At 58.8% G+C, this 13,050-nt stretch overlaps 1 protein-coding gene across 1 annotated transcript; it reads left to right on the top strand.

Moving 5' to 3' along the window:
- The first annotated feature begins 337 nt into the window (after positions 1–337).
- CSK (C-terminal Src kinase) lies at positions 338–10,833 on the top strand. Its single transcript, XM_054641885.2, has 13 exons — positions 338–636; positions 5,085–5,161; positions 5,393–5,506; positions 5,950–6,062; positions 6,691–6,910; positions 7,183–7,276; positions 7,356–7,421; positions 7,562–7,661; positions 7,792–7,882; positions 8,501–8,574; positions 8,672–8,867; positions 9,713–9,799; positions 9,897–10,833. The coding sequence occupies exons 2-13, from the start codon at positions 5,147–5,149 to the stop codon at positions 10,077–10,079; spliced, it is 1,353 nt and encodes a 450-aa protein (XP_054497860.1). The 5' UTR covers positions 338–636; positions 5,085–5,146; the 3' UTR covers positions 10,080–10,833.
- The last annotated feature ends 2,217 nt before the right edge of the window (positions 10,834–13,050 follow it).

Raw genomic sequence — 13,050 nt, 5'->3', positions numbered from 1 at the left:
CCCGCTGTCGGTCCCGCTGTCCCCGCTGTCTGTCCCTCTGTCCCGCTGTCGGTCCCTCTGTCCCCTCTGTCCCCGCTGTCCCTCTGTCCCCGCTGTCCCTCTGTCCCTGCTGTCGGTCCCTCTGTCTCCGCTGTCCCTGCTGTCCGTCCCTCTGTCCCGCTGTCGGTCCCTCTGTCCCCGCTGTCCCTGCTGTCCATCCCTCTGTCCCGCTGTCTGTCCCTCTGTCCCCCCTGTCCCCGCTTTGTGGCGCTGCCGGCGGTGACCGCCAGGTGGCGCCGCGCGCCTCCCGCTGCCCCCGCCCCGCCGCCGGCGCGGTGCTCGCGGCGCATGCGCGCTGCGCTCGGGGCGCTCCGGTTCCGGGCGCCGCTCCCTCCGTCCCTCCTTCCTTCCCTCCCTCCCTCGGTCCGTCCCTCCGGCCCCGCCGCCCCGGGACCCCCCGCGCCCCGCCCGCCCCGCGCCCCCCGCGCCCCCCGCGCCCGCCGCGCTGGGCCCCGCCGCGCTCCGGCGGCGGCGGCTCCGGCTTCCCCCGCCCCTTCCGCCCCCCCCGCGCCCCCCCGCCGGCCCAGCCGAGCCCGGAGGCCCCGGCGGCGCCGCATGGAGCAGCCGGCGGCGGGCTGAGCCCCTGCCCGCACGGAGGTGAGTGAGTGACGGCGGTGCTGGGAGCGGGCACCAGCGGGGCGCGGACAATGGGCCGGGGGGGGGCGCGGGTCCGGCCCCGCCTGACCCCCAGTGACCCCGCACGGCCGCTCCCGCCCCGCCGCAGTCCCCGGGGACCCCGCACCCCCTTCCCGTCCTGCGAGGGGACGGAGAGCGACCCCCGGCACAGCGAGGGATGCTGCGGGGGTCCGAGCCCGCCGGGGGTACCACCTCCCCCTGCCGCTGCATCCCCATCCCGTACAAAGGCCCGCGGGCTCAGCCCGGCTGCTCGGAGGGGTTGGCGGCGCCTGGTTGGGTTGAATGTTTGAAAATTTGGGGCTTTTTTTTTTTGTTGTTGTTTTTTGTTGGGTTTTTGGGGTTTTTTGTTGGTTTTTTGTTTTGGTTTTTGTTGTTTTTTTTTTTTCGGGCAACAAGGCGGCGGCGGGTTATTTATAGCCGCGGCTGTTTAGCGAGAGCGAAAGGGGTTGTGCCATCGGGCGGAAAAAAGAAAAAAGTCCCCCCCCGAAAAATCAAAAAGTCCCAAAAAAAAAAAATTAAAAAAAGGCGAATGGGAGGTGTGAGGGCTGGGGAGAGGGAGGAGGAAGAGGATGGAAGCCTTCCTCCCGGGACAGGGGTTTGTTCCCACTGGACCCACGCAGGAGCACGGCCCCATCCTGGCGAGGCAGGGAGTGTCCCGAGAGGTCCCCGGAGGGATGCGGGAGGTTTTGGGAGCATCCCCATCCTCCCTCGTGGTAACCCCCTGCAAAGGCAGGGAGTTTTGGGGAGTTTTGGGGTGCCTGTTTGCTCTTTGACAGCTGCCTGCCCCCAGCTTTTCGGTTTTGAGCAGGCGTTTGCCAAAAAAACCCTTCCGTGCCCCACTCCACATCCTGTCCCCGTCCCCAGGTGACAGCACCTGGGAAGGGGACACTGGGGTGATTTCTGGTGGAAAGTCACCCTGGTGAGGTTTTTGTAGGGTAAAGGAGGACCAGGAAATCCTCTTTGCAATGCGGGGCTGGGAGCAGCTTCTCTCCAGGCCTCCACCTGTCCCCCAGGTACCTCCAGCTCTCTGACCAGCAGCATCCTCTCTTTCTCTTCTAAAAGAATTTCAAAACCCCTGAAAAAGAAGCTCCTTGCCCCCCTTTTTTGCAGCAGGGCACCCGGCCGGGGCTGGTTTGGGGGAGCAGCACCGCAACGCGGCGAGCTGGCGGGTGAGATGAAGGAGGAACATTTTTCTTTCGATTAGAGTAATCGTAGGTGTTCGTTGTAATAACAGCAGATAACATCTTTCAGAGGCAGGGAGGATGTTGTCTAGTTTGGGGTGGGTTTGAGAATTTTTTTCTTTGGTTGTTTTTTGAAGTTTAAAGGACTTCATTGGGAGCTGGATGCACAGGAGGATGTGGGTGTGGGTGGCTCCCACACACCTGTTCCCGTTGGGAATGAGGCTTCTGTGCCATCAAACTTCATTTCAACAGAGTCATCCTGGTGCTGGGCAGGTGCTGCCCCTCCCCTGCTTGGGTTTGAAACTGAGATGCAGCATCCTTCACCCTGCCCACCCCGTGGTGATGGTGCTCCTGTGGAGGTCCCAAACTCCTCTCCCAACCCGCCTGTGGGTCTGGCACGACGGGGTTTTGTTTTGATTAATGAGAGGAATGCTGTCCCCAGCTCATTCCCCAGTGCCCTTTGGGTTCTCAGAGGTGTTGGCTGTACCTGCCCTGCCTGGCTCCTGGCTGCCAGGCTGGCCTTCCCACGGGGACATGCAGGAGCAGGGCCGTGGGGATGGACCTGGGGGATGAGATCCATCCCTGGGGCTCCTGCACCCAGGATGCTCTGCTGGGCAAACAGGGGAGCTGGGTTTTGGTTCACCTGAGCACATCCTGAGCCTCAGTTTGGCAGTGGGGAGCTTGCAGAAGGAACAAACCCTGGCCTGGCAGGGCTGGGAACAGCCAAACCCAGCACTCAGCTCTGCCCAATCCGCCAGGCTGCTCCCTGGCTAATTTTTTTAATGATTATTAATTTCTTTCATGTGCTGCTGCACATCCTCCTGGAGGAGAGCAGGGGCGATGCCCGTGGTTTCCCGGCAGGCACAGGATGCTGCTTTGAAGCTGTGGATCCCCTCGGGCAGCATCTCCAGGTCCTTCTCCCAGCCCAGCATCCCGAGGGATGCGCGGGGCGGGCGGATGCGGGCGCGGGGCCGGGGCTGGCCCGGGTGACACGGGCAGGAACCGCTGGCTGTCACATGGGGCCTTCGGGGGGCTGCTTTGGCAGCTGCCCCGTGCGGTTTCCTCCTGCTCTTCCTCGGAAAGTCTCGGCTTTGAGGCAGAAATTAGGTGACGATTAAAAAGAAAATCAGGCTCAGAGGAGGAAGGCCTGTGTCAGGCTGAGGGGCAGCCGCTGGTGTTGGAACCACCTCCCTCTTTAAAACTGAAAGGCAGATTTATGGTGTGTAATTATAACAATGCCACAGTCCTGTGCCATGAATATCCATGATCTGAGAAGATAAAAAAGCCTGGGCTGGCTGCAGCGTGTTCTTGGTGGGGTTTGCTCAGGCAGTTTCCTCTTTAGCAGGGAAAAAAAAAAATTCTCTTTATGAAAGCAGGCTATGAATTTTGTATCCTCGCTGCATTTATCAAATATAAATGCTGGTGACATCCGTGAGCTGAAAGCCCAAACAAGCGGCCTGTGGGACTGGGAGGATTCAGCTCCTGCACGGGGTGGGAAACATGGGGTGAACCTTTGGGCATCCCTTGCACTGGCTCCAGGGTTTTCCAGCTGGTGGAAACCTCCATCCTGCTGATTTTGGGCTGTTTGGAACCAAGGCCTGGCCGGTGGGAAGCGCTGACTCAGGGCTTTGGGCTGGAGCTCTCCTTGAGCAACAGCCTGTGCTTGCTGTCCCACGGGACCCTGCATGGGGAACAGGGCTGAAAGCCCCAGCCATGGGAAATCCCCTCCTTAAACCTCCTTCCAGGCTTCAGCTAAATCCCTCCACGGCCTAGAGAGCGGAGTTTATTCCCTGGATTTCTGGTGCTGCGTTTCAGACCGGTGGGATCCAGACCCCTGCCTGAAATTTTTGTTCCATGCCAGGTGTAAATTCAAAATTTAAGCAAAAATCAGCTTGGAACAGCAGGGGCTTGGAGCTGGGGGGCTGTTCACAGTTGTGGATCCACTGTGGACCCCAGCTGGTGCTCCCCAGCCCAGAACTGCCGGGCTCTGCCCTCCTCTGGGTCCTGGCGCTCCTGGCAGTGTCCCCAAGGTGCCACCAGGCTGGGTTTGGGTGCCATCTCCAGCTTTCCCCGGGCTGGCTGGCAAAGAAACCCACCCAGCACTGTGGTGATGGAAGCCCCTCAGGTCCCCAGACTCTGTTTTTGGGGTGAACACCCCAGCCTCGATTTCTGCCAAAAGCAGAGGGCCGTGTGCCGTGTCCCCGCGCTGGGGAAGGTGACAGAGGTGCTGGGGAGCAGCGTGACGCCTTTTCCGGAAGGCTGCGGGCACGTGGTGGAAACAGGGCCACGTTCTCACCGAGCTCTTCCTCCCGCAGCTCTGCCCCTTATCTCCTTCCTCCTGCTTGCCCCTCGTTTCACTTCCTCCTTCCCAAAATACTCCCAGCCCTCACTGACGCCACGGCAGCGCTGCCGGCGGTGACCCCAGGGGAGGGGATGAATTCAGCAATATTTGGGTGGGGTTTTGGGGTTGCTCTGTCTGTGTCCCCCCTTGTGCCCCCCAGGCTGGCACGACCCCGGCGCCCCAGCCCAAGAAAGCCTGGTTTGATTGTGGGGCCGGTGACTTCATCCCATGCCGGGGGCTGGAGCGGTGGGAATAAAGCCGGGTTTGTTCCCCTCCCTCCCACACACCCGTCCCAGAGCACAGCACCCCCGGGCAGCACATCCCCCTGGGCTTCAGGAGCTGCACGTTCCACAGTCCCAGTGGTTTTCATGCTGCAGGGAGCAGTTTTGGTTTATTTCTTTTGGATCTCAGGCCTGGGAAGCTCTCAGGGCTGGATGTTTCCATGTGTGGGTCACCAGGGTGAGCAGGGCTCTGGCTGTGTAGCCTGGGAGAGGAGTGGGATGGACTTCTGGAGGTCATCTCTGTTCCCTTTCCTTCTCTGGGCATCTCCACGCTGCACTGGACTTTTCCTTGGTGCAGATGCTGCACTCAAAAACTCAGTTCTTAAGAAGCTGGATCCGTGCAAATGCCTCCTAATCCGGGTGAGCAGCTGCTCCCACCCCGACTGCAGGGGCTGAGCCGGCCTGGAGCTCCCCCTTCCACCTCAGTTTGGGGATATTTTGGACGCAGGACCTGTTCTTGGAGGGAGAAGAGATGCTCACCTGGCCTGAGAGCATCCTTGGGGGAGAGCTGCATCCTCCTCTCACCTCATACCTGCCGTGCCCCGTTCTCAGCTGTGCCTTGTTCCCGCCGTGCCCCCTTCTCAGCCATCCTTTCCCCCCACACAGGTCTCATGGTACCAAGTGACGTGTCCCCCCTGTGAGAGTCGCTCCCCCAACCTCCTGAGAAGATGTCAGGGATGCAGGTAAGCTCTGGGTGAGGAGAGGAGGGCATGGAGCTGTCCATGAGGCTGTCTCATCCATCCATGGAGCCATCCAGAGGTGGCCCCAGCGCTCGGGAGGGACGTGGGGACACTTGGTTGAAATAGGCTCCCTTTGGGTTCCCATCTGTGAGGAGGGTCCCCGAGGGTCAGGGGGTGCCAGGGGTGGGTGGCACGCTCGGGCAGGGCTCTGATGGCCCTCCCTGCTCCTGCCAGGCCGTGTGGCCATCCGGTACAGAATGTATCGCCAAGTACAACTTCCACGGTACCGCCGAGCAGGACCTGCCCTTCAGCAAAGGAGACGTCCTCACCATCGTCGCTGTCACCAAGGTGAGCTGTCCCTTATCCCTGTCCCTGCACCCCCTGACACGTGCCAGTGGCAGCCCCTGGTCCTGCCAGTCCCGCTGGCTGGGTGTGAATCTGGCCGGGAGCTTGGTTAATTAATTCATGGCCTCGTTAGTTAAGGTTTCTCCAAAAGGCGAGTGCCTCCCGGGAGGTGGAGGAGGGATGGGAGAGGCAGCAGTGCTGGGCTCCTCTCCAGGGAAGGAAAAGAGGGGCTCTGGGTTTGGGGGGGCTCTGGGATGCTTGGCAGGTCAGGAGGGGGATCACAGTGAGCCCTGTGGGGCCAGCACTGGGGTTTGGTGGTCCCAGCACCGACCCCAATGCCCTGCTCATCCCATCCTTCCTGCAGCCAGCAAGGGGAACCCCCAGAGGGCTCCTCGGGTGGGATGCAGGGGCCGTGGGCTCGTTGTGACATCCTGCTGTCCCCACAGGATCCCAACTGGTACAAGGCGAAGAACAAGGTGGGCAGGGAGGGCATCATTCCTGCTAACTACGTCCAGAAGCGGGAAGGGGTCAAAGCTGGCATCAAGCTCAGCCTCATGCCGTGAGTACCCAGCCAGGGCTCTGGGGCTGCAGCATCCCTGTGGCCCAGCAGAAGGGATATTCCTCACAGGGCACAAGGGGCAGCAGCGTGGATTTGGGATTGGGATTTGCTGCTGGGGAGAGCTCTGGGTGTTTTGAGAGCTGCCTGCATGGCTGGGAAGGTGATTCGATAGTTGGGTTGTGTTTTAAATTGGAGTTGTTTTGTACCCAAGGCTGGGGTTAGGGTTAGGCTAACCTAGGGTCAGGTTTACCTAAGTTTACCTAACTTAGGGTTTGGTAAAGGCTGCTGGGAGGAAGAGGGAAGGTTGGAATGGGGTCTGTACAGGAGGAATGGGAGACGGGCAGGTTTGATGTTCCTGCTGCATCCCAGAGCTGCCAGTGACTCCCAGGCTGGAGGAGGAACCTGCTGGGAGCATGCAGAGGGACAGAATCCCAGCTGGGGCCAGGAGGAGGGGAGCAGGACACCATGGAGGGAGCTGTGTCACGGCGTGGGTGGGGACAGTGAGGAGCAGCACGGTGACAGTGAGGAGCACCGTCCCCACGCAGGCAGGGCCAAAAGCTGCTGCACACCCAACCACAGCCCCACAGGGGTGCAGGCAGCCCTGACCCCGCCCTGCATGGCCCTGCAGGTGGTTCCACGGGAAGATCACACGGGAGCAGGCGGAGAGGCTGCTGTACCCCCCCGAGACGGGGCTGTTCCTGGTGCGGGAGAGCACCAACTACCCCGGGGACTACACGCTGTGCGTCAGCTGCGAGGGCAAGGTGGAGCACTACCGCATCATCTACTCCTCCAGCAAGCTCAGCATCGACGAGGAGGTCTACTTTGAGAACCTCATGCAGCTGGTGGAGGTGAGAATCCACCGCTGGAATCCCCTGTGGACATCAGAGCTTGTGGGGTTGCAGGGCTGGGGGGGCGGTGGGTGCTCTTCCTTTCTGCTGGGGTGGGGATGCTGGGGACAGAGGGAGGAGGAGGAGGAGGAGGGACAAGGGCTCTCGGCTGCCACCAGGCCTGTCCGTGGCCTCGTGCTGCCACCTGGTGGGACCTCAGAGCCCGGCACCGCTGGGTGTCACCCCCCCCCCACCGTGCCGGGGTGTCACCCACGCCCCACTGTGTACCCCAGCATTACACCACGGACGCAGATGGGCTCTGCACCCGCCTCATCAAACCCAAGCTGATGGAGGGCACGGTGGCAGCACAGGACGAGTTCTCCCGCAGTGAGTGGCCGTGATGCCCCCTCCCCTGCCCCTGGGCACCCCCCAGCACCCCCTCACTCCCCCTTCTCCCCCCATGCAGGCGGCTGGGCCCTCAACATGAAGGACCTCAAGTTGCTACAGATCATTGGCAAAGGGGAATTCGGAGGTGAGCCCCCTGTCCCCAGCCCGTGGTGGCCCTGAATGGTGGGGGGAGGCTCCTGTGCAGCCCCCCCCAGGGTGCTGTGGGGCCCCAGGAGGTTGGGATGCTTCCCAGTGCCTCCTGTGCCCGTCTCTCCTGGCCTGCAGACGTGATGCTGGGGGATTACCGGGGGAACAAAGTCGCCGTGAAGTGCATTAAAAACGACGCCACAGCGCAGGCCTTCCTGGCAGAGGCGTCCGTCATGACGTGAGTGTCACCCTCACTGGGGGGACAGCCTGAGGGAGGGGCCATGTCTGTCCCTGTCAGCAGCGCTGGGTGGCCCCTGACACCCCTGTTGTCCCCAACCCCCTGCCCTGAGCCCTCTTGTGCTGCGCAGGCAGCTCCGACACAGCAACCTGGTGCAGCTGCTGGGGGTGATTGTGGAGGAGAAGAGTGGCCTTTACATCGTCACCGAGTACATGGCCAAGGTGAGACCCCCTCACCCGGCCACCTGCCCTCCCCCTCTGTCCCCTTGTCCTTCCCACGCTCCTGGGGCTTCACCCTGGCACAGCTGGGTCATGCCAGGGGGCACAGTGGGGGCTGCAGGTGGCATGTCCCTTGTCCCATTGCTGGCTCCCAGCAGGGGTTGACATCCCAAGATCTGCCCCTTGGGGAGGGACATCATCCTTGTGTCCTGCCCCTTGTTTAAAGGACATCTGCCTTGGTCCTGCTCCATCTTAAAGGGACATCATCTCTTGGTCCTGTGCCATGAGGGAGGGACATCATCCCTGGGTTCTGCCCCATCCTAAAGGGACATCTTCCTTGGTTCTGCCCCATGAGGGAGGGACATCATCCCTGGTCCTACCCCATCTTAAAGGGACATCATCCCCTGGTCCTGCCCTATCTTAAAGGGACATCATCTCCAGATCCTGCCCCATCTTTAAGGGATGTCATCCCTGGGTCCTGCCCCATCTTAAAGGGACATCTGCCTTGATCCTGTCCCACAAGGGAGAGGTGTCATCCCCTTGTCCTGCCCCACAAGGGAGGGGGCAGCAGGTGGGCTGCTGGCCCTGCTGACCCCCTCTCTGTGTCCATCCTGCCTCCAGGGCAGCCTAGTAGACTACCTGCGGTCGCGCGGGCGGTCGGTGCTTGGGGCAGACTGTCTGCTCAAGTTCTCCTTGTAAGTACCAGGCAAGGCCGTGCCCACCTCCCTGACCTGCCCCACCCGTGCTTTGGGGCCACCCTGCCAACCCCCTTGTGCCTCCCACCCCTCCCAGAGATGTCTGTGAAGCCATGGAGTACCTGGAAGCCAACAACTTCGTGCACCGGGACCTGGCGGCCAGGAACGTGCTGGTCTCAGAGGACAACATCGCCAAGGTCAGCGACTTTGGGCTCACCAAGGAAGCCTCCTCCACACAGGACACAGGCAAGCTGCCTGTCAAGTGGACAGCACCAGAAGCACTTAGAGAAAAGGTGGGTGAGCAGAGCAGAGGGGGGGCTTGGGTGTGGTGGAAGCTGCAGGAAGGGGGAACATCCCAGGCTGTCCCAGAGTGGACAGGAGGGGCCACTTGGCACTGTCTGATCCCCAAAGCAGCTGCCCTGAGGGTGGGGAAGATCCCTTGCCACCCTTTGTCCTGTGATGTGTGCTGGGATACCAGGCCAAGCCTGTCTCCACAAATGAAAAACATTCCACCAGGTAATTGGAAGGAAATAGTAAATGCAGATTGAATTAAAGAAGTATAGCTGCACCATGAGGTCTGATTTTTAAATATGCTGTGAAAGGGAGTAACATCTTTTATAAAGATCCATCTTTTTTTGTATAAATAAATTTGACCTAATAGGTCATGTACATAGACCCAAGGATCTCTAATTCTTGAGGCTCAGAAGATGCCTTGGGAAGGTGAGGAGCCCACTCTTCCCATGCATCCAAAAATTATTTAAGGATGGTCCCATAATATCATGCCTGATACAGCTTTTTGAATATCTTTTGGGATTGGCCAAACATCTACTGGCACACCAACCAAACAGGTGGAAAATGATTTCTTGGGGGCCACGATGGACAAACATATGGTACCTAAACCTGAAGCATTAGCTGAAGTCACCCAAACATTTGTTTTATGTTGGCAAATCTGCATGGCTAAAAGCAAGCAAAAGCAAAAAGGCAGAAGCATAACTTTCGATTGAGCCCCATATTTTTCTTAAACTATTATCCAACAAAAGAATTCTCCAACACTACTGATTCCCACACCCAAAGTCCACAATCTTCTGTGGAGCTGTAGCTCCCACACCCCTGCCTGAGCCTGCTTCTCTCCCTGCAGAAATTCTCCACCAAGTCGGACGTGTGGAGCTTCGGGATCCTCCTCTGGGAAATCTACTCCTTCGGGCGAGTGCCTTATCCGAGAATTGTGAGTGATGAGCACCCCCAGGGGCTGGATCCTGGTGGGGGAGCTGAGCCCAGATTTCTGGGGAGAGCCCCTCCCTGACACCCCAAATTCCCCACAGCCCCTGAAGGACGTGGTGCCCCGCGTGGAGAAGGGCTACAAGATGGATGCTCCGGACGGGTGTCCGGCCGTCGTCTACGAGGTGATGAAGAAGTGCTGGACGCTGGACCCCGGCCACCGGCCATCCTTCCACCAGCTCCGTGAACAGCTAGTGCATATCAAAGAGAAGGAGCTCTACCTGTGAGGGGGGGCTCTGCCACCCCACAGCCGCAGGGGACCCACGCTGAGGGGGGGAACCAGGGTGTGCTCAGCCCCCCTGCCCCACCACGGCACCAGGAGGGAGCCCCGGGGGTGTGGTGCCCCCCTCCAATTCCCCCCGGTTGCTTCCAAATTTCCAAATCTGTCAGTTTTTGGTTTTTTTTATTTTCCAGGTTTGGGTTTTTTGTTTTCATTTTTGTCTCCCACGCTGGTTTTGTTTTTTATTTTTGTGGGGTATTTTTGTTATTTTCTCGGTTTTGGGGGGAGCGTTTATTGTTTTGGGTTTCGTTTTTTTTTTTTTGTCGTTGTTTTTTTATTATTTCGAGCAAGGGCCCAGCTGAGCGTTGGGCATTTTACTAAAGTACGAATCTTATTTTTTAATGTAATTAAAAGAAGAAAAAAAAAAAAAAAAGGAAAAAAAAAGAGAGAAGAAGGTTGTTCAAAGGAGAATAATAATAAATAAACCAATGAAACGGACACATGAAAAGGAAACCCCCAGCGACAGAAGTGATGGTTGATGGGGAGACGCTGGACTCGCCGCCCGGTCGGGAGAGCGCGGCCGCGTCCCCGCCAGACGCTTTTTCTTTTTTGGGTTGTTTTGCTTTAAACTCGTTGCAATGTTTGCATGCTGTCTCCAGAGGCCTTTTTTTCCAGTCCTGTCCAGTGCTTTATTCTCATGTAATGCTACCGACTGTGAGATTAAAAACTGTAATAAAAAACCATTCCATACGGACGCGGCACACCCCGCCTCGGCCCCCCTCTGTTGCCAGCGGCTCCGGGGGTCCCCTGGCAGGGGAAAAAGTGGGGGTGGACCCCCCATCTCCTCCCCAAATCAGTGAGGATGAGCAGCCTGGGCAGCACTTGGCTGCATCCTGCCTGTGAAAGCTGGCTGTGACAGGGATGAAGTGGTGCCAAAGCTCCCCTTTAGTCCAGGCTTTACTTTTTACTTTCTGATGCTCTTGGGGAGCAGTTTGGGACTGATTCCTGAACGTCGCTGCCTTCCCTGCTTATCCCACCTGTGCAGGTGAGACCCCGATGTCCCGGGCCCCGTCCCCACAGTTGGAATCCCCGGAGGGAGCCGGGTGGAGGTGGCGTCTGGCAGGTTTAGAATAGTTCCGCTCCTCCGCAGGGAATTATTCAGCGTTAAACGCCGGCTGCCGGCTTGGCAAGCCCCGGGCGGGAGCTCTCCACCTGCTTCGGGCCGGGATCGAGACCGAGATTCCTCTTGGAGCGGGGTTAAAGGGGAAAAAAAGGGAGTGGTGGGACACGGGCAGAGCTCAGGGGTGCGGGATGGAGCCTGCAGAGGGGAGATGTGCTGCTGACCCCCTTCCCTGAGACCTCGGGGTGTCAGAAGGGGATGGGATGGGGATGAGGGATGTGATGGAGCCCCGTGGGGTTTCCTCTCCCCTGGACTGACCCCCCTCCTCTTGTCCACTTCCCCCCCCCCGTTCCTGCCAGTGCTCCAGCAGGGCCCAGCCCGATAAGCAGCTTTACTTTTTGGGCTTATGAAGATTAAAGTCATTTACAGGCAAAGCCTGCAAGAAACGGCTTTGGGAATGGAGAGAAATACCCAGAACCTTCACGTGATGGGAGACAGCAGGGAGGGCTCTGCTCCTGTCCCCCACTGTGTCCCCTCCTGTCCCCTTGCCCTGGGTTACTGCCAGCTACTGTCAAAAAAGGGGAGGAAACTCACCCCAAAATTATTGAGATCTTCGATTATTTCAATTTTTGATTTTCCTCCAAATGGCACCACACTTCCCATTTCTGAGGCTGTGCCTGGTCTCAGGGGTGGTGTTTGGTGCCTCAGCATCCTCTGGGATGTAGTTGAAGGATGCTGAGAGATCTGCTGGAAGAAATTGTGTTCTTCACTACAAATCAGGGAATTTAACCCTGATTTGCCAAGGTCCTGCCCCTCCTGCCACCACCGTGCCTCAGTTTCCCCACACGGAGCCTCTGGGTCTCTCTCATTCCGGGCCTGGAGCTGCTCATCCTGGATCCCTCCAGGGATTTATCCAAGGGATTCTGGGGCTCTGTCCCTCAGCAGCAGCGTGGGCAGAGGGGACAGGCCGAGTGACACCCCGGGGCTCTCTGTGCTGGCTCACGTCACGTCCCCTTCCTCCTGCTCCTCCTCCTCCTCCCTCGGGCACCGAGTCGGGCACAGGGCCCGGCAGTGTCAGCTCCCATCCTGCCTCAAATTCCCGGCTGAATCATCACCGTGCAGGGCGTTATTCCCATGGCACACGGGGCCCTCTCCCTGCTGTGCCAGGAGGGAACACGGCACAGGGAACAGGAACACGGGGCTTTAAAAAAAGCTCTGGAAAATCCAGCTGGAAAATCTCCTCTCCACCCCACTCAGTGGGATCCCAGCTCGGGATTCCAGATGGAGCAGGACAGGGCTGGGGAGAGCTGGGGTTTGTTTGGGGTGTGGAAAGGGCCATCTCCAAAGTCACACATCCTTTGCTTTTCCATCCCTACCCATCACCTGCACCCCACACGGATTCCTGAGCCAAATTATCCTTTCCTGGCTCCCCCCTCTCCCTGCAGATCCTCTCTCTTCCCCATTAGGGAATATATACTTTTTTATATATACATTAGGGCTCCTTCCACCAGCTTTGGCCCTTTCCCATGTCCCCACACCCTGCCTGCCTTCTCCCCTTTACCCACAGAGCTGCAGAGAGCCTTTCTCACCCTAAACACCCAAAAATCCCCTCAAAGAGCCAATTCCAGCTGCAGAGAGCCTTCCTCACCCCAAACACCCAAAAATCCCCTCAAAGGAGCCAATTCCAGCTGCAGAGAGCCTTCCTCATCCTAAACACCCCAAAATACCCTCAAAGGAGCCAATTCCAGCTGCAGAGAGCCTTCCTCATCCTAAACACCCAAAAATCCCCTCAAAGGAGCCAATTCCAGCTGCAGAGAGCCTTCCTCACCCTAAACACCCAAAATCCCTCCAAAGGACC

Source organism: Agelaius phoeniceus, chromosome 13 (genome assembly GCF_051311805.1).
Source record: "Agelaius phoeniceus isolate bAgePho1 chromosome 13, bAgePho1.hap1, whole genome shotgun sequence".
NCBI classification, from domain to species: domain Eukaryota; kingdom Metazoa; phylum Chordata; class Aves; order Passeriformes; family Icteridae; genus Agelaius; species Agelaius phoeniceus.
The sequence above is the reverse complement of the archived record's forward strand: the minus strand, read 5'-3'. Positions and strand labels throughout refer to the sequence as shown.

What these genes read in the sequence shown, in the direction of transcription:
- CSK (XM_054641885.2), top strand. An exon ending in TGGCAAAGGGGAATTCGGAG is followed by an intron (nt 7,422 to 7,561) that starts GTGAGCCCCCTG and finishes CCTGGCCTGCAG; the next exon opens with ACGTGATGCTGGGGGATTAC. An exon ending in TGTCTGCTCAAGTTCTCCTT is followed by an intron (nt 8,575 to 8,671) that starts GTAAGTACCAGG and finishes CACCCCTCCCAG; the next exon opens with AGATGTCTGTGAAGCCATGG.